Source organism: Phragmites australis, chromosome 2 (assembly GCF_958298935.1).
Source record: "Phragmites australis chromosome 2, lpPhrAust1.1, whole genome shotgun sequence".
Classification (NCBI taxonomy): Eukaryota; Viridiplantae; Streptophyta; class Magnoliopsida; order Poales; family Poaceae; genus Phragmites; species Phragmites australis.
In genome coordinates this window covers 3,511,775-3,535,091 of record NC_084922.1, presented here as the reverse complement: position 1 = coordinate 3,535,091, position 23,317 = coordinate 3,511,775, and the positions used below count along the sequence as shown (strand labels likewise).

The following is a 23,317-nucleotide window of genomic DNA, read 5'->3' as shown; positions in this document are numbered from 1 at the left end:
TAGTTACTTGCCTTTTACCGATGAACCTTGACGACAAAGCTTAAGAACGGTTGAGAGCGGTACTTCTTGTTAAAAGCAAATACCAAAATCTTTCAATATATTGGGCATATCATAGCAAAAGAATAACACATGTCGCTACGCTCAAACGCATTGTTTCCCCACCTCATACGTTAAATAACTTGCTATCCTCGTGGAATAGAAATATTAAACTTGCACCTAAGATGTATATATAATCATAGATGATAACTTATATATAGGGATGCAACACCACTAGCGGAGCCGCTGGCCCGAGAGCAATAGCAGAAGGAATCACAACCAAAAGGAGAGCTCTAGACGCAATTGCTGGGGACACTCGAGGGCAAGACGAAGGGCGACATCCCACGAGACCATGATCATGCAAGGGGAAAATAGGTGAGCGATGTGAGGAAGGTTAGGGTTGGACTCGGTCACCTTTCCTCTCACGAATTGGAATCTAACTTGGCCTCGATTACCCCACACCTAGCCCATTAGGCCCATCTAAATACCAAGCTAATTATTTTGTTTTGAGATATTACACAGTAGTCGCGTCCTTCTTTTTAACTTGCGTTTTGAACTGAAGCTCTAACAGCAGTTCCAAATAAACCGAAGCTCTAACAGTCCTAAAAAAGTACTGGTGAATCTTTGATCATGAAACTGGTCCCAGATATGGCTTTAGTCGAAAGTAAATATTGTAACTCCATGTTCAAATGAAAGGTTAGAGGAGCTAAAGTGAAAGAAGGATGAGCGGAGCAAGGTTATTAACGTGAAGAACTTAGTTAAAGCGCAATCCCATCTTATGTTGCTATCAGCGCGACACACCGTACACTGTACACATCAATCCTTGATGTAGAAATGATTAGCGACATTCAAGCCGTACTTGAAATCGACCACCAGGATGCAATACTTCGTTGTATTTTTGTGATTTGGTCAGTTGGTTGGTGAATAATCAGCCATCAGGATGCGGACATCCAATCTCTCGAGTCCCTAGTCTTAGGCGCTTGAAATCGACCACCAGGATGCAATACTTCGTTGTATTTTTGTGATTTGGTCAGTTGGTTGGTGAATAATCAGCCATCAGCATGCGGACATCCAATCTCTCGAGTCCCTAGTCTTAGGCACTCTGTTGATCTTGGTTTCTTCATCTGCAATTTCTTGGATCATCCCAATTATATTTTCTGATTTTTCTCTTCATCCTCGTTCCTTCTATTTTCTTTCATCTCTAACAGTTTTTTTTCGAAAAGATTCGTAAAGAAAAAGAGAAAGAATTCCATCCTGAAAGAAGTGGCTTTGAGAATCACTTCATAACATGAACCATGAAGAAAATTTTTTAGAACGCTAAAAAGAAAAAAATCCTGTTGCGAAAGGATTCTCATTCACGAAGGGACCGTGGTCTTAATGCCGCCCATGCTTGGGGTCCAAATGCATCTGTATCTGTACCACTAATAGGTCCTGGGAAAGGGGCTAAATAAATGGGGTAGACAGATGACTAAATTCAAGTCTAATGGTGATTTTAGTTGCGACTGCAACTGCTGTGGTGTCTGTTCTTTTTGTGATCCTTCTCTTCTTTGTGTGTGAAAGAAGGAAACGACGAGCGAAGATTTCAAATTTGAGGTCAAAAGCGGTTGTGACGTTCACTGATGCTCCTCCTGAGTTTACTTATGAAAACCTTATCCAAGCAACCAGCAATTTCGCATCCAGAACTTGATTGGAACGGGTGGTTTTGGTGCCTCCTGCAATGCTAAACTGGCTCGTGGTTTTCCATTCCAAGGTCTCCAGCAGTTTGATGCGGAAATCTGATGTCCATGTTTTCAGTCCATGTCTCGTCTGGTATCTTTGGTAAGTACTGAAATACACTTGCAAAAACTAAGCAATGGTTCGGTATTCCTCCTGGTAATGCTTTGCCACACCCTACAACAAAATCCGAACCCAAATCCTTCCCGCGAGATCTTGCGCGCGCTAATGGCTGCTACTTGTTCACAACTGTGATCTCCGCGTCGACCCTGACCCTGTACCTGTACCGCTTGGCGACGTAGAGGAAGACGAGCAGGTTGAGCGCGCTGAGCACGGTGAGCAGCCAGTAGAGGTAGTCGAACCTCCCCGCGTTGATGTTCTGCGCCAGCCACGACGGCCGCCCCGCCGCGGCGTCGCCAGTCGCCGCCTCCACGGTGGTGTTGAGACCCGACGCCAGGAAGCACCCCAGCCCGCCCGCCACGGCCGCGTACGCGGAGCCCACGCTGCGCATGGCGTCGGGCGCCTCCTGGTACAGGAACTCGAGGAGGGCCACGAGGCACAACACCTCGGCGACGCCGATGAGGCAGTATTGGATGAGCAGCCAGTAGGCGCTGAGGTCCGGCATGGGCGTGAGGAAGAGCGCCAGGTACCCGTGCCGGACGGCGTACCCGCGGCGGTAGCGCTCGAAGAGCCCCGCCCAGGCGACCGAGAGGATGGAGAAGAAGAGGCCGAGGCCGATGCGCTGCAGCTGAGAGGCGCCGTGGGGGTGGCCCATGAGGCGGCGGGCGAGCGGCACGAAGGTCTGGTAGTAGAGCGCCAGGATGAGGAAAATGGCGAGGCAGGGGAAGACGGGCATGCACGTTACAGGGAGGTGCAGCGCCGCCACGTGGGTGTTGAGCGTGTACGCCTGCTGTACCGACAGCGTCAGGAACTCGGTGAGCACCACGCTCAGCATCACCGTGCACGCCGGCACCGGCAGCAGCCGCAGCAGGATCTTCACCTCCTCCACCTGTGTCACCGTACACAGCCGCCACGGGTTCGGCTCCTCGCCGCCGGCGAAGTCCCCCTCCAGCTGAAGCGCGGCCTTGTCGAGCCACCTGGAGACATCACATGATCAGTGAGTGGTCCCACTTACTCGTAGTTGGCTGGATCCTGAGGGTTCGTTTCTGTATTGAATGGTTTGGGATGCTACCTGAAGTCGTCGGTGTGCTCGATCTTGGCACTGCCCCGGATGGCCGACTTGGTACCGGCGACCTCGTATAGGCCGACGTAGTCGCCGCTGTCGAAGGCCGCGTTCCTCTTCCTGAAGGCGGCGACGAGTACCTGCGCCACCCTCGTCAGCGGGCTGCCCCCCGGCACGCGGTGCCGGTAGAGCGGCGTGCCCACGAAGAAGAGCGCGTTTGAGGTGCCCATGGCGAGCGCCAGCGTGCCGAACGCCGCCGCCCAGCCGTGCTGCATCTGGATGTACACCACCGCCGTGAAGGCCGCGATGGCGCCGAGCGTGACGGCGAGGTAGAAGATGTTGAAGAAGCGGTCGAGCTGGCGCTTGTACCCGGGGCTCCGCTCGTTGAACTGGTCGGCGCCGAACGACGACACGCAGGGGCGGATCCCCGCGGCGCCGAACGCCGTGACGTAGAGCGCCGTCTGGAGGTACACCATCTGCCAGGGCTCCGCGGGCGCGCAGCCGCCCAACAGCATGGCGAGATTGTCGCAGCCGGCCTGGCTTGGCACGAGCGCCGGCACGCTGGCGCTGACCGTGAGCGCGATGAGGCCGAGCAGGTAGATGGTGGTGAAGATGGCGATTGTCCAGTAGCGGCCGAGGTAGGCATCGGCGAGGAAGCCGCCGATCACGGAGGAGGCCTGGGAGATGCCGAGGAAGTTGTTGACGGCATTGGCGGAGCTGGTGAAGGGCCGGTGCATCACCTTGAACATGAATATCACCATGTTCACGGACAGCCCGAAGTAGGCCAAGCGCTCCGCCATCTCGTTGCCGAAGATGAAGAAGGCGGCCACCCACCCACCGGTCCTGGACAGGTCTGCGATGGGCTCGCCCCTGATGTTTACCGGCGTCGTGCCGGCCGCGGACGGCGGCGGGTCGTAATCTCCGCCGAGGGCCCGCTTGCCGCCGGAGAAGCGGCGCTCGTCGCTCTCCACGAAGTGCGCGCCCAGCTTTTTGCGCTGCATCGACGACAGCGAGCTCGTCAGCACCTCCGGCGACTTGATCTCCTTGGCCGCTGCAGGCGGTGCTTCCACCTCCATCACGGCCGCCGGAGCCATCCGATCCGAGCCAAAAAAAAAAAAAATCAAATCTTTGCAAGAACAGGGGAGGTGAGCCCCTGATCAGTAGCCTTGCAAGATCAATCGGGCAGCCTCGTCCTCAGCAAGAATTGAAGCAAGCATGGCCAGTCTTGCCGGACGAGATACACGCAGATACGCATTTATAAATTATAAATGGGGCTCACCGCCACGGCTCAGTGCCTGACCAGCAGCTAGCAGTGAGTTAATGGCAGCATTTAGCGCGACAGGGACGAAGAGGCCAGGACCCGTCGTCCCGGCCCCTTCTCCCTGCACTGCACTACAGTAACTAAAATATCTCACTCACTTCGCATAGCTTGCAGTGGTACGTCAGACGAATTTCCCAGGACAGAGCAGCTCAGGCCACAGAGATGTGAACTTTCTATTATTTTTTTACTTGCGAACCATACAAGAAGGCAAGCCAGCACAGCTGAACGAGCAGTACGTGCTAGGGTGGCTGAGCTGCACCGACCACCAGGAGCAGTACGCGTGCTCCAACTACCAAAATAATAGCAGTAAAAGGCAGGCCACCAAGAGGCGAGGCGAGTGAACGGAGTGTGTAAAATTAGGTCAAGTATGGTACTTATCCGTAGCCACCTACATATTAAATAGGGCTAGTAACAGTTGTCGGTGTGGCCACATAAGAATTAGGATTTATATACAATATATACATATTTTCATATTTAAAATATACACAAGATCTAGATTTCCAAACATTTAAACTAATGTATCTAGCTATATCTGCAACAACCTTCCTCAATCTTAACTTCCTAAGTTGAGATTGCGTCTGAACTCTATCAACCGACAAACTGATAAAGACTTGGTGAAACTATCGGCAACTTAATCTCCTATTGGCACAAACTGAATATCCAGTAATTTGCGAGCAACACATTCTCTCACAAAATGATAACAAACTTTTATATATTTAGTTCTTGCATGAAAAACAGGGTTAGCCGATAAATTGGTAGCACCAATATTATCACACCAAAGATGAGTTGTTGCTGAAGGATGAACTATACGGTCACTTACTTTCTAGCACTCCAAAATATCGCATTGGATCCTAGAAATACAGCAAAGCCCCCGGTGGATCTCATGTGATTCAGGTAACCAGCCCAGTCTGTATCTGAGAATGCATTTACCAACATGGAAGATGACTTGCTAATCCTGAGTCAACACCCAAGGTTCCTTTAACATATCTCAAAATTCTCTTAACTACAATAAGATGTGATGAAGTGGGAGAATGAAGGAACTGACACACTTTGTTTACTGAAAAAGATATATATGGCCATGTCAAGGTTAGATACTAAAGAGCACCAACTATACTTCTATAGTGTGTTGAGTCCTTTGGTCCTAACATCTCTCCTTCTGATATTGATAATCTTTCTAAAACATACATAGGTGTACTTACTTCCTTGCATGTATGCATACCTACTCACCTGAGTAACTCCATATCATACTTCTCTTGTGTCATCAAAATCCCATATGATGTCTTCTTTACTTCTATTCCAAGAAAGTAATATAAATCACCCAAGTCTTTGAGTGCAAAGTCCTTCTCTAGATCTCGAAGTAATGCTGAGGTCGCATGTGAAGAAGAGCTGGCAGCAATAATATCATCCACATAGAGTAGAACAAAAAATAGTGAGTTTTTCCTTACTGTAGAAAAACAAGGATGTATCTACCTTAGATGGAGTAAACCCAAGTTCTTATAACCTTGTACTCAACCTCGAATACCAAGCTCTTGGTGCTTGTTTAAGGCCATACAAGGCCTTATTTAACTTACATACATAGTGAGGCATATACTTCCTTTCATAGCCTGGCGGTCGTTGCATATACACTTCTTCCTCCAGAACACTATGAAGAAACGCGTTCTGCACATCTAATTGGTGTAGACTCCATCCCCTTGAGACTACAACTGACAATACAAGATGAATAGTAGCAACCTTCACAACAGAAATGAAAGTATCCTCATAATCAATACCATAATATTGTTTAAAACCTTTTGCAACTAGATGTACCTTATATCTATCAATAGTTCCATCTGCCTTCTTCTTCATCTTGTAAACCGACTTGCAATCAATAATATTTCTCCCTTTAGCTGGTGGATCTAAGTGCCAAGTTTTATTTTTCATAAGAGCCAAAAATTCATTATCCATAGTTGTTTTCCATCTACTATCTCCTAAGTGCTTCTTGAAGGTCACTTGGTTCACCAGTACAATAAAAATTTCATACCTCAATGTGCCATCAGTATATACTTTTGGCTTTCGAATACCTTTTTGAAGTCTTGTTTATAGCGAACATGCCCTTAGGGATATTGTAGCGGAACATCGTTAGGGCATGTATGTGATTTTGGTGATTAATGATAGCATAGTCAATGGGACTAACATGTTTATCAAGTATATGCTTTAGTAGGTCTCATGGATGCAAAAAAAGAGAAGCCACCGAAGTCAGGACAAAGAGATGAATGAACTGGATTTGTCTTAGTATTTTTGACATGATCAAATGGGATAGATTTCTTTACAATCATGTAGAGCACTTCACAAGCTTTTCAAAAAGCCCAAGATCATCAAAATCAGAGTTTGGAGTGAAAAGTTACACCCGAAATACGAATCGCTTATTGGCTAAAAATTGTACACACCGGACCTTCTGGTGTTCACAATTAAAATACTCCGACGTTCACAAAAATACTCTGGTGTTCACAAAAATATACACGTAGGATGTTCCGGCGTTCACAAAATGAACACGCCGGACTATTTTGTGCAGAGAGGTTGCAGATGGGTTGGCATCGTATACACGCCAGATGTTTCGGCGTTCAAAGAGGACACTACGCCTGACCTTCCGGTGTTCTAAAAAAGGTGAAGTTCCAACGGCTAGTTTTTAGGGAGTACACATCGGATGGTTTGGTGCTTGTAATGTTGCACACACCGGATCATCCGGTGAGTCAACAAAATGTGAACGTTGAAGTAACGGCTAGTCTACGAGGTTGAGGCTATAAATACCCCTCCACTTGGTGACTCGCCGGCAACTTGAGCCGGAGTTGCTCAACCTTGTTGACCCTCCGACTTGGTGTGGAGCGGCAGCAAGGCACGTGTATGGGGACACGAAGATCCTTGCCTTGGTGGCTCAAGCTCCGAAGTGATCACGGTAGCAAGATACCGAAAGAGAAGCTAGAGATGAGATCTTGCCTTGGTGGCTCAAGAGCCGTGACCAGGTGCCGACTGGGAGCATATCCTTGGTGGAGCTCCAACATGAACTAGGGATGGCATTCATGCCATCGAAACCATGAGATATAAATTCCTTGTGTCGAGTTTACTCTTTCTACCGTCTTTACGCTTCCGTATTTACATACTTACAATTTATTTTTGCTCATTTACCTTGCTAGAGTAGTTTGTTAGGATTGACTATAGGTTGCAAATCTCTTTGTTTAGTAGAGTAGACACATTAGATAAATCTAGAGTACATTTAGATAGAAATTGATATAGGTTTAGCTTGTAAAGGAGCCAATTAGTTTAGGTTAATTTTTTAAGTGTACTAATTCACCCCCCCTCTCTTAGGACGTCACCGATCCTTTCAATTGGTATCAGAGTCGAAGCTCACACCTTTCATAAGGACACGCCATTCTAGTGGCATTTTGAGACCTTGTCTCATTTTGATCTGTTAGGCTTCACCGCCTAGTGAGTTGTGACGTCTGAGGTTGGGATGGATATCAGTAGTGCTCCACACTTTGACGGCACAAACTTTTCCCGTCGGAAAATTCTAATGCAATGCTATTTGCAAGCCAAAGGTTTAGATGTTTAGAGAGTCACCGAGGAGGGGATGAGAGCTCGAGTCACAAACAAAGAAAGGCAATTCGATGCTATGGCGAAGAGTATCATTTTATTATCTCTTTGTGTTGATACATTTAATCGTGTTTATTCTCTCATTAATGTATATGATATTTGGACCAATCTCATTGACATATGAAAGCACAAAGGATGTGCGCAATAAGAATTATCATGCGTTAGTCTCTAAACTTAGTAATATCAAACAATTTACCTATGAAAGTACTAATGACATATACTCACGTTTGAATACTCTTGTCAATGAGATCAATTGGTTAGGTTTGACGCTAATTAAAGATGATAAAGTTGTGAGAATAATACTTCAAGTTTTCTTCCGAAGTATAAGTTGATAGTCTCCATCATCTACGACAACAACGACATTAAGAGGATGACTCCAAGGTAAGTGCTCAGCAAGATCACTACCCATGAGATGACCATTAACATGGGGGTGGAAGCTTCTTCCTCATCCGACGGCAAGAATCTTGCTCTCACAAGCAAGCAAGTATCATGCCCACATATGAAGCCGAAGATAAGGAGGCAAGAGTAAGAGTCAATATCAAGCGAAGATGAGAAAAGCACCTCGAACGATAAAGAGATGGATCTCGAAACAGCCAAGCTCATCTCTCAAGTGGAGAAGAACATTAGGAAGATCAATGCCAAGATTGGTCATCTAATCTCCATGAAAGACTTGGTCAAAATAATTGATCATATCAATAAAGAGAAGAATAATATCAAGAATAAGAGGGAGACTCATAATGAGTAGAGCCGAATCATTTGCAAATATGGAAAGATAGGTGAGTGAAGATAAAGATTTAAGCTCAAGTGATAAAAACTTTGCCACCCACTCCTCCAAGAGATGCTCTTCCTCAAGATCATCATCGCGCAAGTCATCACACAAGTGCCTCATGGCCAAAGGTATGGAAAGCGATATAAGTAATATTGAATCCGATGAGGATTATCCCTCAAAAGAACTTCTTAATTTGATCAGTGAGCAACAAAGAGCATTAAATAAACAATTTAAAGAACTTAAAAAATTCAATGCTCTCAATGACATTCATGCTACCTTTGTTTTCAATTATAAAAAATTGTTGAGCAAGTTCGAATTGCTAAACAAGGAGCATGAAGAGCTTAAAACAAAATTTGAGTGCATTGAATCTCAACCTAAGGTCTCTTTGAAGCAATCTACCTCTCTGTTTAATTTCAATCCTAAGGTAGATGTTTTCACTTCTTGTGATGATTTAATTGATATATCATGCTCACCGCTTTACAATGCGATATGTGTTGAGAATATTTTTGTAGAACCATCCAATGACTTCATTGCAAAAGAGAATGGTGAACTCAAGCAAGAAGTGGATAGGCTCCAGAAGGACTTAGCAAGATTAAAGGGCAAAGAACATATCCAATCTCCTCAAGATAACCGTTCTACTATGGTGAACAAGCTTGCGAAGGGATTTACCGTGACATGCTTCAAATGTCATCAAAAAGGCCACAAATCCTTCCAATCCAAACAAGTCAAGAAGGAGATCAAGAAGAAGAAAAAGTCAATACACCTCTCCAACAAGATCCTCAACCTCTACACTAAGCCCAACTATACGATAAAGACCAAGAGCAACCACTACAGGCTCAAGAAGAAGAATAATGGTAAGGTAGTTGCACACAAGGTTGAGAGAAAGGATTGGGGTTGGAACCAACTTATTTGGGTGCTAAGAAAGTCATCACCAATATGGAAGGACCCAATCAGTTTGGGTTCCAGAGAAGATTTTAAGCCTATGGATCAGCTAAGGGGAGTTGCAGACTTGGCTTACAAGATAAAGTGAAGATTCAAGCAAGCAAGGCAAGTGCACAAGTTTGGGTGCTTTGATGAAGATCATTATCATCATATACCTAACATCCCCCATTCAAAGGCAAATGAGGTAAAGGCAACTAGATTTATGTTCATGCATTTTGTTTTGTATATAGCTCATTTGCCTTGTCTAGGATTGCATATGCAAATTTCAATTTATTGGAATGCCTAGTGTAAGTTTTTCATATGGTAGGTGGCTTAGGTTTCTCTCTAATCAATGTCACGTCCCAAATTCTTAATCACGCTTTTAAGCAAAATCATGCTTCTTAAGCATTATGCTTAATTTTTGTGTAATGGTAATTCGGAGCGCTAATGTACTCCGTTAAAAATCATTTGGATGAGAGAAAAAAATTGAGGGAGAAAATAATTGAAGTTGTATTGAAAGTACCCATTTTCTCTAACATGTGGGCCTCACATGTGGCCCCACCATCCCACCCACTCCCTCTCTCAAGTGGGCAGCACCCCACCTACCCTCTCTCTCTTCTCTCCTCACTTCCCACGTCCCTCAAGCTGTAGCAGTAGCTCCCCTCCCTCTCTCCCTCTCCCACTCAAGCACTCTCTCTTTTCTTCCAAATTCCGAGCTCAGGTGGAGGATTCAAGGTATGCATGTGGTACTATTGCATTCTCTAGCTCATGAGCTACTCATCTATCCAATCCATTTTCATTTTCATAGAAGAATTGAGTAGTTCTTGAAGTTCTTGGCATTCTTGAGCTTTTTGGAGAAAAATAGAGTTTTGGTCAAAAATAAGCTATAGAGTCGTGTCGGTAGTTGATGAGAAAGTTCCATTACTCTTGGATTATCTCTAGCATGTTCCCTTTAGGCTTGGAAAAGATCGCAACTTAAATCAACCAAAAATCCAATCGAGAACAACTTTTCTGAGCTAACTCGGATACTCCGGATTCAGTAGAATTCGTCCGTTGAATTGTGTTCAAATTTGGTTAGGATTTAGGGTGTGAGTTTGGTTTAGGTTCTCTTGGATAAGGCATATGCACGTTTGTGTAGCACCGATTTTTAAAATGAGTTAAATCACCTGGGGGGGAAATCGTGAAGAACCCAAGTCTGTATCACTCGGATTATCCGGCCAAACCTGGAGACTCCGAGTAGTTATGTGATCGTGTAGCCGAGAGCTTCGTTCGGAACCTCACTTGGAGTGTTCGGTATATCCCGGATAGTCTGGACCAACTCGAAGGTTCCGGGTAGAGTTTGAATAGTGCTAACTGAGAGCTTTCACCGGAGGATGGCCCGAATACTCCGAAACTCGGACATTCTGGATTCACCCGGATACTCTGGGTCAATCAAATAAAAAGCAGCAACCAAGCACCTCTTCCAGAGGGCCACCCGGAGGGTCCGAGCCCGGATACTCCGAACCATTCCGGATACTCCGAATGGCTGTTATTTTCCGAATTTCATTTAGATCGTTTAGTATTGCGTTGATTCTCATAGCATGTGTTGGGCTTTGTGGCTTGCCTTTTTGCACTTCATTCATACTCATTTGCATTGCACACGTTGATCCTTTTTAGAGATCGCTGATCCGTCGATTCCAAAGGCCGAGGGTGATCCCGAGGCGCCCCACCTGTTTGAGCCAGTGCATCCAGGCAAGCAACTAAGCATTGATCCCTCTTGTGAAATTGGATAAATCTAAAATTGATGAAATATGCTTATGTATGTATGCATGTTTAGTGAGTCAGAGTTGGGTACCAATGGGTAGAACCTATGTCGATTGCATTCTTCTACCTTGAGTACTTGTGTATTTACATTCCTTGTAGCCTTGAGATGTTGTCAATGTCTAGGTATGAGTTCGACTTATATGCTTAGCCATGCTTAGGTCATTCGGTAGAAGTTGAACGACGGCGCACCCCGTTGTTCGCGAGCATAGGGCCTTCTTATGATTACATGCACTTGTTGAAGTTGAGATGGTTGTATGAGTGGTGAGTACGATACGAGGTGTGGGTGGTGCTAGGATGGTGTTTTGTCCTGTCCGGATGTGGAGTTCCCCTGGGTAGGTCGGTAGAGGAAAACTGGACATCGTAGACCGCTTTGCGTCGGTTAAGCACCGATCATTGGTGTTGTTAGATTTAGTACTTACCTTACTCACCACATGCTGATCTAATGGTAAGGCAAGCCGAATACCTTCATAGCTGTGGATTTTTTAGCTTAGACATCGACGATATGAGTGGGCGGGCTTGTAGCGGTACTAGTTTGCTCCGGGAGTAGTTCTAGTACCGCCGCGCCGAGCGATGCATGATCCAAACGGTTGGGGCTGGTTGGTAAAGTTTGTCACGAGTAACCCCTTGTGTGCACTTTGGCTAGTGGCATAAGCCGTATGGTCTTTGTGTCGTGTGGATCCATGAGTATCCCCTACAGGGTGTATAAACAGTTCGAACTGCCGCGCTCTCAGTCATGAGCATGCTTCTGTCCATCTGCATCGGTCATAGAGTTTCGAGTATGGTTTGTGGTTCGGTATGTGGGAGATGGTGATGTTGGTACTTGTTGCTTATTGATATACATATTGTTTACAGTTACTTTTGTTCAGTTGTTAGTTGCAGGGTAGTTTTCATATGTTTTGGTAAAGTTTCAGTCGCTCACACTTATGTCTAGGATGCTTAGTGCATGTATTTTATCTAACCTGTGGTTCATCCTTGCTAATGACCAATGCATAATCCTTGGAGTCAAGCTATGTATATATGTTCTATATGGTTTAAGTCTTGTGAGTAACTTTGTACTTATGCCTGCGCTTTCAGGTATTCCTGTTACTGGAGAAGAGGCTATCTTTGGCTACTTCGTGCCTGCCGATCAGGGTGGCAGGCAAGAGTAGTGCATCCTACTCTGAAGGTGGCGTGTTGAGATGGTGCCTAAGGGCATGTGACGCCGTTCTATTTTGCTGTTTCTAAGTTTAACTTTCCGCTGCGTAGTTCTTTTGTGGTTAGGAGTTGAGGGGTTTTGTCTCCTCCTAGCTCATTTTTTTTTTGTAAATTATTGAAATTAGTTGCATGCTTAATACTTGTAATATAAAAGATTATTACTCGCTCTTTATTAAGCTATGTTGTGATGTACATGTTGGAAGGCATGTGTTCCGATCGTTGGGCACAAAACACATGCCGGGACTACCGGGATGATATTCTGGTTAATCATCGAGGTTGTGATTATGAATAATGATCCTTCTGATGATTAATTATAATATTATTTAGATGGTTCCCCACAATTAATGAGCAACCTACATAGTTTATTAGTGATAGACTTTTTCATGGCATTTTTCTACAAGTAATATTTCTTTGTGTACCATGAGTCTAATTTATAGGATAAATTTTCTATTGTCATCAATTACAAGTGCATCTCTCATAAGTATTCGAAACTTGTATGCACTCATTTAGGGGAGCATATCCTATAGGTTGTGATTTTGAGGCTAACATGTGTTGTAAGTGATATCTTTTGTAGTCTCATAGAGTAATCTACAAGTCACAGGAGGTATGCGGTATTTATTGGATTCAATTGATATCATTGTCAATTTATTCATATATTTAAGCTAGCTCCATGTATAATATGGCATAAACTTCCCATCTCTACATTTTGTCTAATTGTGCATATGTTATGTTCTCATCATATGTATGCACACATATAGGGGGGAGTTTAGATCATATTATGTGAGTTTTATGAATTATGATCCATATTATTTTACTTCAATTGGTATCCACATAACCATTTGGATTTCTACAAGTGATATTATTTTTATTGGACCATGGTTTATGAAACTCTCTTCCAAATGTTCTAACATTTTCTCTTGAGTTCAACATGTGTTGTAACCCTTTTTGAGATTATTGGTAAAGAGGGAGAATTTTAATGACCAAAGTAAAGAGGCATGGTGGTTGACAAAGGGGGAGAATTGTAGCTCTTACATGGTCGATCAAAGGAGATAGTGGCGATGGAGAAAGGGGGATTATCTCTATTGTAGCCACAACAATAAAGGGACTAAGTTGTAAGAACAAGCATTCAAGCAAAAAGGTAAGGCATTCGGCTATTTACAATTGGTATCATTTTCGATTTACCTCTTGCTTTGGTTGTGTTATCATCAATCACTAAAAAAAATAGGAGATTGTAGTGAACATACCTTTAGCGAGATTGTAGCGGAACATCGCATGTATGTGATTTTGGTGATTAGTGATATCACAGTCAATGAAAATAACATGTTTATCAAGTATATGTTTTAGTAGGTCTTATATATGAAAAAAAGGGAAGCCACCGAAATCGAGACAAAGAGAGGAATGAATCGAATTTGTCTATTTTTAATATGATCAAATAGTATGAATTTATGTACAATCATGTAGAGCACTTCACAATCTTTCCAGTGAGCCCAAGATCATCAAAATTGGAGTTCGGAGCGAAAAGTTATGCCCGAAATACGAATCATTTATCAGCTGAAAATTGTACATGCCAGACCTTCCAGCGTTCACAATTAACATACTCCAACACTCACAAAAATGAACACACTGAATGTTCTGACATTCACAAAATAAACATGCTGGACTATTTTGTACAGAAAGATTGCACATGGCTCGGTTGGCATCTTATGCATGCCGGATGTTCTGACGTTCAAAGAGGATATTACGCCGGACCTTCCGATGTTCACAAAAAGGTGGAGTTCCAATGGCTAGTTCCAACGACTAGTTTTTAGGGAGTACATATCGGATGATCCGGCACTTGTAATGTTGCACATGTCGGATCATCCGGTGAGTACAAAAAAATGTGAATGTTGGAGCAACAGCTAGTCTGCGAGGTTGAGGCTATAAATACCCCTCCACTCGATCATTTGATAAAGTCTGAGTATGCTGGAGTCCAGGAAAGCCCTTGGACACTTGAGAAGACATCTAAACCACAAAAGTGCTTAAAGTGATCATCCAAGGCAATCAAGCATAAGATTAGAGAGTGATAAATGCTTATAAGCCTATAGAGAGTTGTAGCTAGGTGTTGCGGTTTTAAGAGGGGATCAAGGAGTGATCCTAGCTTGTACCAAGAGGTACACCAACGTCTTAGAGTCTTGGTGACTCATCGGAAACTTAAGCCAGAGTTGCTCAAGCTTATTGACTCTCCGACTTGGTGTGAAGCGGTGGTAAGGCATGTGTGTGGGGATGCGGAGACCCTTACCTTGGTGGCTCAAGCTCCGAAGTGATCACGACGGCAAAAAATTGGAAGAGAGGCTAGATGTGAGACCTTACCTTGGTGGCTTAGTGGCTCATCCGGCTTGAGACCTTGCCTTAGTGGCTCAAGAGTCGTGACTAAGTGCCGACTGAGAGCATATCCTTGATGAAGCTCCAATATAGACTAGAGGTGTCATTCATACCATTGATACCAAGGGATAAAAATCCTTTGTGCTGAGTTTGTTTTTTCTATCGTCTTTATGCTTCCGTATTTAAATACTTGAAATTTAACTTCTTCCTAGAGTAGTTTGCTTCGATTGGCTATATGTTGTAAATCTCTTTGTTCGGTAGAGTAGACACACTAGATAAATCTAGAGCATATTTAGATAGAAATTGATATATATTTATCTTGTAAAGTTTTTAGAGCTAATTAGTTTATGTTAGTTTTTTAAGTGTTCTAATTCACCCCCTCCCCTCTTAGGATGTCATCGATCCCTTAATTGTTGTAGGTCGGTTTGTTGCAAAAGGTGCATGCGCTGCTGGAGCGTGATCAGGGACGCCAAGCCCCCCTCCAAAAATAGGGGTATGCTACACGCAGTTGCGCTGTGAGCACAAAGCGAACTATTCTTTCGCCTTTTACTAAAGAATATCGTGTGCGCGCCGCAAATAGCAGCATACAAGATCTACCGCAGGTGCAGACTTGTCGTGCCCAGGCTCGATCGAGGACGCCTCTTGCTTGGTCGCCTCTGACAACGATCGTTCTAACGGCGGTTGAGGCGTGGCGCGGAAACTGATGGAAGAGGAAGGAGCTGATAGATGGGCCTGGATTGTCAGCGAGATGAAGAAAAGGAGGGAGTAGCGGGCTAGGCTGAGCCACATGTGTGGAGAAATGGACTGGCCCGACGGGAAAAAGAAACAGGCGTCAGAGTTTTACTGCTCCACTCTAGCTCAGGAATAATCGCATAATCCACACTCTGTTATAGGAGCAACAGTGACCCTGCTGGTACTGGTACCAACATCCAAGACGGGTCTGGTTGGTCGTGCAGACAGGGGCGGGCACACGTTGTAGCATGCGTGTACAGATGTACACCAAAATATTTTTGCAAAAAAATTAGTATATATATTAGTATGTCTGTATGTATCAATCTTAGGTTCCGTGCTGCTAGAAATAAGCTAACAAGCCACCCATTGGCGAGATGTGGCCCAGCTGCCCGCATGAAAACGTCCCACCCAGACACCGCTACACTCCACCGGCCGAAGGCCCATGCCGGCTGCCATTCCCCACAACCAGATACGAACACGGCGGCTCCACATCTCCCACTCCCACTCTCCCAGTCCTGGCGACTACCAAACCTAGAAGCAGCTCAAAATCGATATGGAGGGTGGGACCGTCAGGCACAGTGGCGGCCGCGGCCGTGGCACGGGCGTCGGCTGTGGTGCATGACCGCTGGCGGAGGCTAGCCATGGAACCGGCCACCGCGACACGCCCGACGATGAAGCGAAAGCAGGAGACAGACGATGCAAGGAAGGGGAAGTGCCGAGGTGGCCGAGGAGGAGGCGCAAGGCGGACGCGGCGGAGATGACGACCGGCTCGCACGGGCGCCTCGGCCTCCACGGAGACTGACTCTGTGGTTTTTCTTTTGTTGGCTTTTGCTGCGAACTCTCCTCGCCCGCCTGCGCTGCGAGCCCGCGAGGCTGTTGCGGGTGGAGGTGGTGGGCTTTATACGCGCGAGCGGCAGCCGCCGCTGAATCGACATCCTCGCTGGTCTCGAGTCATACTCATTGAATCCAATCCCAACACATGTATTTGACGTTTCGGGTAATTACCTCTCGCTGTGACATCTTTCTGTGTGGCTTGCTAAGCCTGCTATGAGGATGCGCTTGATGACTGTTTTGGTTGATGGATGCCAGGGATTGAGAGAAGGCACTATAGCTGGTGCGATCCATGGGCATGCCCAGCATGGCGATCTGATGTTTCAGGAGTTTATGGGCCGATCCATGGGCATGCCTAGCTATGTTCACGTCTTCAGTGATGAAGATGTATCTGAAGGTTTTCAATTTCTTGTGGAAGCTCAAGCGTGTTGATCACTCTCCGACTGGAGTGTGGAAGACAATGAAGCTGTCGGAGGATGAACTCCTGTCGCAGGGATCCCGAGAGACCCCTTTTTAAAGATTCGGCCGGGGGGATGATCCTGAACGAGTTCGTCGGAGAAATAAATGGAAGTGGAAATAAATGCAACGGCCGGTGGTGGGGGATGATCGACCTAGTGCAAAGAGAAATAAATGCACCGGAGTTTAGACAGGTTCGGGCCGCACGGGGGCGTAATACCCTACTCCTGTGTGGATGCAATATCCTTCCTCGAAGGGAATCCTTCAAGGATGTATCTGGTTACAAGGGTGTGTTGTCTAACAGAGAGCTTGAGGCTCTCTTGCTCTAGCTCTACTCGAGCTTGCTTGTGGTGTTCTTCGGATGCTTTTGGGGAGATTGCTTCCTTTTTGGAGAGATAGCTTGATCCTCGTTGATCCAGGTTGATCCTTTCCTTTTATACACTCGCCGACCACGACTTACCCCAAATGGGAAAGAGGGGGTGCAAGTTCCAAGACGCCACGGAGAAAGGCGTCATCATTCCCTCCGGGCGAAGCGACAAGGGCGGTGGAAAAACGTAGCGCGCATCCAATCACCCGTCACTGTGGACGTCCTGGCACCGTTGAGAGGGCCCACCGGGCGGCCACAGAGGCACCCGGCGCGCCCACCCTGTCTTGTTCTTCTGCCAGGGCAGGGTGGCGGGCAGAACATTTTGATCCTGGCAATGTTATCCCGAGATACCCCGGATGATACAGGATGGGACCCGCGCAATTAATGGACCCACGCCCCTCTGCCAAAGCATGGTAGGGACTGACACTGCGGCGTGGGCAGTTAGGAATGTCAGGATGTCAGGATGTTAGGCCGCGCATGCCCATTAAATGCGGCTTCGGACCTTTGACTGGTTGACACCTCGCCGACGGGTCCTTCCGGGTCGTCGGGGCGTCGGGTGATTTTGCGCGAACCTTCGGGGAACCGGGTGCTCGGGGGCTGCCACGTGCAGCCCCGAGCACTCTCTCCCGAGCACTTCTGCAGAACCTTTGGGGAACCGAGTGCTCGGGGGCTGCCACGTGCAACCCCGAGCACTCTCTCCCGAGCCCTTCTGTAGAACCTTCGGGGAACCGAGTGCTCGGGGGCTGCCACGTGCAGCCCCGAGCACTCTCTCCCGAGCTCTTCTGTAGAACCTTCGGGGAACCGAGTGCTCGGGGGCTGCCACGTGCAGCCCCGAGCACTCTCTCCCGAGCACTTGGCTGTTCGGCCCATCGGGGGACTATGGTACTCGGGGGCGAGCGGGCACCTCCCCGAGCACTTTCTTCCCGGTACTTGGACTCTGCGGGTCATCGGGGAACTGGAGTGCTCGGGAACCAGAGGCTGTGGCCCCGAGCACCTTCTCCCGGAACTTAGATTTTCCTCATCCTTCAGGGGGGACCTCGCGGGATGGTGACACGTGGCGGACGGCCGGCCTGTTCTCGGGACTCAGGGACCCCTAGTTCCTGATACACCGACAGTAGCCCCCGGGCCCATTGGTAGGTGATGGCACGGAGACTGCGGATGGGCCCTTCGTCGCGGTCCAGGCCGAGGCTGGCGTAGACGCCACATGGCAGGCTTTCGAGAGGTGGCCTTTTTAGACCCGGGTCTTGGGTACGACCCAGCGGGGAGACGAGTAGACGCGTGTCCATACAACTCCCGAAGGGTATGACGACCATACGGGCGGCACGCGCGGCCGCCGCGCAGATCGAGGAAAATACATCTGGCAGCCGCTGACGCCGCACGATCGGAGGGAGATTCGCCTGGCGGTTGCGTCGATCGAGGGGGCGTTTCGCCGAGCGAACCGTTGGGCGGCAACATTTGAACTTTGAGATATAAAAGGGGGAGGGGATCGATCCGTCCCCCTCTTTACGCCTTCCTGCACTCTTGCTCTTGCCTCCTCCGTGCTCCGAAGCCCTTAGAAAACTTTCAGGCGACCGGAGCGCTTCTCCTTCTCTCTCTCCACCACCAAAGCACCTCCACTCCTGCCGAGATGCCGAGAGTCGGAGGAGGCCGTCGCGACAAGGCTTCGGACAGCATTCTGCCGGAGTCTCTTCTGAGGAACGAAGAGGCGGCGACCAAGATTAGGAAATTGTTGGTGCCCGAGGGGCAAGAGGGAGCCGTGGTGGTGACGCCGGCGAGCTTGACGCCGGCGACAACCGTTCCCAGGCGGATTGTTCTCTTCACCTCTTTCGTGGTGGCGGGGTTGGTGCCGCCGTTCTCTACCTTCTTCCTCCAAGTTCTTGAGACCTACGGCATCCAGCTGGTGCACCTGAGCTCTAACTCCGTTGTGGTGTTGGCGGTCTTCGCGCACCTTTGCGAGATGTTCGTGGGGGTGGCGCCTTCGGTGACGCTTCTACGACACTTCTTCGTCTTGCGGCCGACGGGGAAGAAGAGAGGGCACTCCACGGCGGATGTCGCGGGGTGCTGCAGCCTTCGGCTACGAGACGGCCTGGGGGAGCACTACATCCCTCAGGTACTGCGTAGCAAGTGGGAGGAATGGCGACGGGACTGGTTCTTCATCGACGTCGACCCCCACGAGCGTCTTGATCTACCAGAAGCGGCGGCGGAACCTCGGAGGTCGACGTGGGAGGTGCCGCCGCCAGAGGACGCGAGGTTGGAGCCAGTGTTTGAGCGCATCCGGCTCCTGCGCGACTCCCGGCTGACCTCGGTCATGGTGGTGGTGGACTTCCTGCGCCGTCGCCTGGCGCCCCTGCAGGAGCGGGCCCGGCCGTGCTGGTTCTACACCGGGCCTGAGGACATCACTCGGACCCAAATCGGCGCAAGCTGGGACCTAGGCCCGGCGGAGCTGAGGGGCATGACCCGAGTGATCACCGGAGTGGAAGACATGAGCCGGGCGGAACTCCCGTGGCCGGAGATGGCGCTCTGCGCCAATCCTGATCGGGTGGCGATCATGGCGCAGCTGCCGGAGTTCGATGCCCAGGGGCTCGTGGACCGGCCGAGGAGCCGGAGCCCCGAGGCCTCCGAGCTCCCTGGGTTGGATGAGCTGCTCTGCGAGGAGGCTACGAACAGCTCGGCGCGGGCTGGCGATAGGGCCGCTGCGGGCAGCAGCCGCCGCACCAGAGAGGAGGGCACCACCGACACTGCAGTGGTGGTGGCGCCGGGGGATCGGCGGAAGCGCCCCCGAGTCTTCATCTCGGTGCCGGACTCCCCGCCGTCGCCGACGGCAGCGGCGGCGTTCCCGGTCCTGGAGCCGCGACTCGTGCGGATGGGGCCTGGCCCGGCGCACGAGAGCCGCGCGGTGGCCCCGTCGAGCCCCCAGTGGAAGAGGCGACGGGAGGACTCTGGGCCGGCGCCGCCGGACCCGGACTTCAGGCTCCCGGCGGCCAAATGGCAGTATCGGGGGATGACGACCGGGTAAGTTTCCTTCTTCGCTCTTTCTTGGGCGCTCCTTGCCCGAACTGAGCTTCGATTTTAATCTTCGTCTATCTCCCGCAGGCCGACCGCGGGCGCCACCGTGACTGAAGGGGCGCGGGCGCCGAGGCCAGAGCCAAGCCCACCGGCCGCATCGACGCAGGCGGACGCAGCGACGGCGGTGGCGCCAACAGCCGTGGCGGCCACGGGGAGGACGGCGGAAGCGGCGGCTGAGAGGAGGATGGAGCAGGGCACAGCTCGCAAGCGCCCAGGAGGAGGCCCGCGCGGCGACCGCGCGGGAGCAGAAACTCCTGGAAGATACCCGCGCGGAGGTCGCGCGGGAACAAGAGATTTTGAAGGCCGCGCGGGCGGAAGCCACGCGGGAGCGAGAAGATGCCGCCCGCCTGGCTGAGGCGTCGAGGCAGCAGGCTGCCGAGGCCCTTGCCAGGATGGGGCAGGCGCAGGAGAGGGAGGCAGCGGTCGCAGTCCGCGAGAAGGCGGCGGAGGAGCTGCGGGTCGAGCTGACTCGTCGGGAGGGCGAGGCCGAACAGACGCGCGCTGACCTCCAACGCTGGGAAGATGACCTCCGGAGGATCAGAGAAGATATCTCCCGTTGGGAGGAGGACATCTCCCTTCGGGAGGTGGACAATGAGATCACGGCGGCGGATCTAGGTGCCCGGGAGGACTCGTTGGCCCACCAAGATGACGTGCTGGCCCGTCGGGAGGGGGAGCTAACCCGTCGAGAGGGGGAGGCTGCCGCGGCGGCAGCGACCGTCGCCACCAGGGAGGAGGAGAACGCGAAACACGAGGTGGGGCTAACCGCCCGTGAGCGCGCCTTGTCCGAGCTGGTGGCGCAGACGAAGCAAGCTGCGAGCTCCGCAACCGACGGCGGTTCTTCTGGCCCGGTCGGGGACCAGGGACTTGAGGCGCAGCTGCGAGCTGCGAAGGAGAAGCTCGAGACCGCGTTCGTCTCGCGGGTCAACCTGCAGCAGATGTTGGAGGACATACTGCGGCGGATGCGGCGGGCAGTGGAGAAGGGCGGTCTTGGACGGCTCGTCGAAGACCAGAAGAGTGACAGCCCCGCACGACAAGTCCTAGGGCTTCAGCTGGTCTGCGAGTGCCTCGAGGCCCTGCCCTGGGCCGTCCAGGAACTCGCCGCCCGGGAGGGACGCGGCTTGGCTCATGCGGTGGCCGAGCACATCCTGGCCTGCTACCGAAGCAGAGACCCGAACTTCCCGCTGGAGCCGGCGCGAGAAGGAGTGGTTGAAGCCGAGGGAGAGGCTGCCCGGGAAGCGGTTCGGAGTACCGCTACCGAAGTGGCGGCCAGTTTTAGGCGGGAAGTGCCGCCGCTGCCAGCCCCCGGGGATGACCCAGATGACTCGGACACCGCCTCCGCTGCCGACTAGGCTTTTTGTAGTCGTTTCTTTTTCTTTTGTTGTTGTCTTGGACAGATGTAAATATGGGAGTGATCCCTCAGAAATGCTTGTATTTGCCTTGTGAATATAATGGCAGCTTTTCTTTGGGCTCGCAACTCCAGTGTTCTTGAGTACTTAGTGTTCCTTCCGATGTTTTGCCTTGAAGCCCCGGGGAGTACTCAGTCGGACCGTTCCCGACCTTTCCATCCCCGAGAATGAAGCTGTCCCGATCGTTGTTCTTGGCGCGTTCAGCCCTCGAGCCCTCACAAGTCCGCATCGTCTAAGTCAAAAGACAAAGACACGAAGTTCCTTGCTCGGGAGATGGATCGATCCAGCACGGAACACGCCGTGACCGGTGAATACTTTTTCACCTCGCGACCACTCAGTCAGTAGACGGGAGACGTGTGCGGGCGGAAATGTGACCAAGAGTCCCCGTGGTCCGGTGGTGCCCGGGCTTAAGATGGACCGGTCCGAGTACTGACAGCCCACCCCTGAGGCCTGGGCTCCGGACTACTCGAGCAGCTCGAGCGATAGGATTACCCAGGGCACCCAAGGACTTGGTAGTGCTCGGGGTCTTTGAAAGCGGACCGAACACCACGACCACCACGAAGGGCTTCGGTCGGACATTACCGTACGCGCGGTACACCTTTCTACAAACCGCTCTGTCGTTCCAGGAAAAAGTAGACACACGGTAGGGTTTTGTGCGTGATGAGATCATCTCGCCGAGCAGATTAAAATGCGAGGGCCCCCGATGATGACTCGGGAACATAAAATTATTGAACGCAAATTTGTCCGAATTTAACCACTCACCGGACAGCTGTCGGTCTTCTGGCCAACCGATCCAGGAGGGGCGTGTGCTTCCGAGCTCGGGGTGCCCGGGGACTTGGTTCCTTCAGCCGGAGTGCCCGAGCGTCCAGGGGCACATGAGGCTCCCGGGGTCGGGTGATCTCGACCACTCATGCCTAAGTGGTAGGACCACCCGAGGACCCTTGGGGTCGACCAGCGACCGGGGCATCGAAGCCCTCGCGGTCGAGCTGCTCTTGATTGTCGGCATGTGACTTAAGAGAGAATAGGGAATTTCTTTGCCTAGTGCGCTCTGTCAGTGCGGTACTTGTTATAGACTGCTCTTGTTTTCGACCCGAGACCTCTTGAATACCCAAATCGGCGAATCGAGAGCAGACAGAGGCATAACCCAGAGGTCCTATGGTTCGGTGGCGCCCGGGTATGACAGACCAGACCGAGCACCGACAGCCCGTCCTGGGGGCCTGAGCTCCGGACTACTCGAGCAGCTCGAGTGATAGGATTACCCAGAGCGCCCCGGAACTCGGTAGTGCCCGGGAGCCTGCCACGACACCGAACACCACAGCCTACCATGCCGGACGTAAGTTAGTGACAACTGCCCGCATACATACCGATTGGGATTCTTTTATCAGCAGGGAAAATGAGAGAGCGAACTTTTTCTCGCTCAATCGAGCATCTCACCAGACAGATTAAACATACGAAATCCAGAAAAATGAATTTGACATAGCGACTGCATATTGAGATATTGGATTTACAAATTTTACAAGGTTGGGCGACG

General features: G+C 49.9%; 1 protein-coding gene and 1 non-coding gene across 2 annotated transcripts; one reads left to right on the top strand and one right to left on the bottom strand.

The window, feature by feature from the left end:
• Positions 1 to 1,877: 1,877 nt before the first annotated feature.
• On the bottom strand, positions 1,878 to 4,384 carry LOC133894902 (protein NRT1/ PTR FAMILY 6.1-like). The gene is made up of 2 exons (XM_062335094.1): positions 2,942 to 4,384; positions 1,878 to 2,846 (listed from the first exon to the last, which is right to left on the bottom strand). Exons 1-2 carry the CDS (start codon positions 4,024 to 4,026, stop codon positions 1,985 to 1,987), a joined length of 1,947 nt encoding a protein of 648 aa, XP_062191078.1. The 5' UTR covers positions 4,027 to 4,384; the 3' UTR covers positions 1,878 to 1,984.
• Positions 4,385 to 15,434: 11,050 nt separating this feature from the next.
• Positions 15,435 to 15,550, top strand: LOC133910374 (U5 spliceosomal RNA). Its single transcript, XR_009908541.1, has one exon. It is a non-coding gene; the product is annotated as a U5 spliceosomal RNA (small nuclear RNA).
• The last annotated feature ends 7,767 nt before the right edge of the window (positions 15,551 to 23,317 follow it).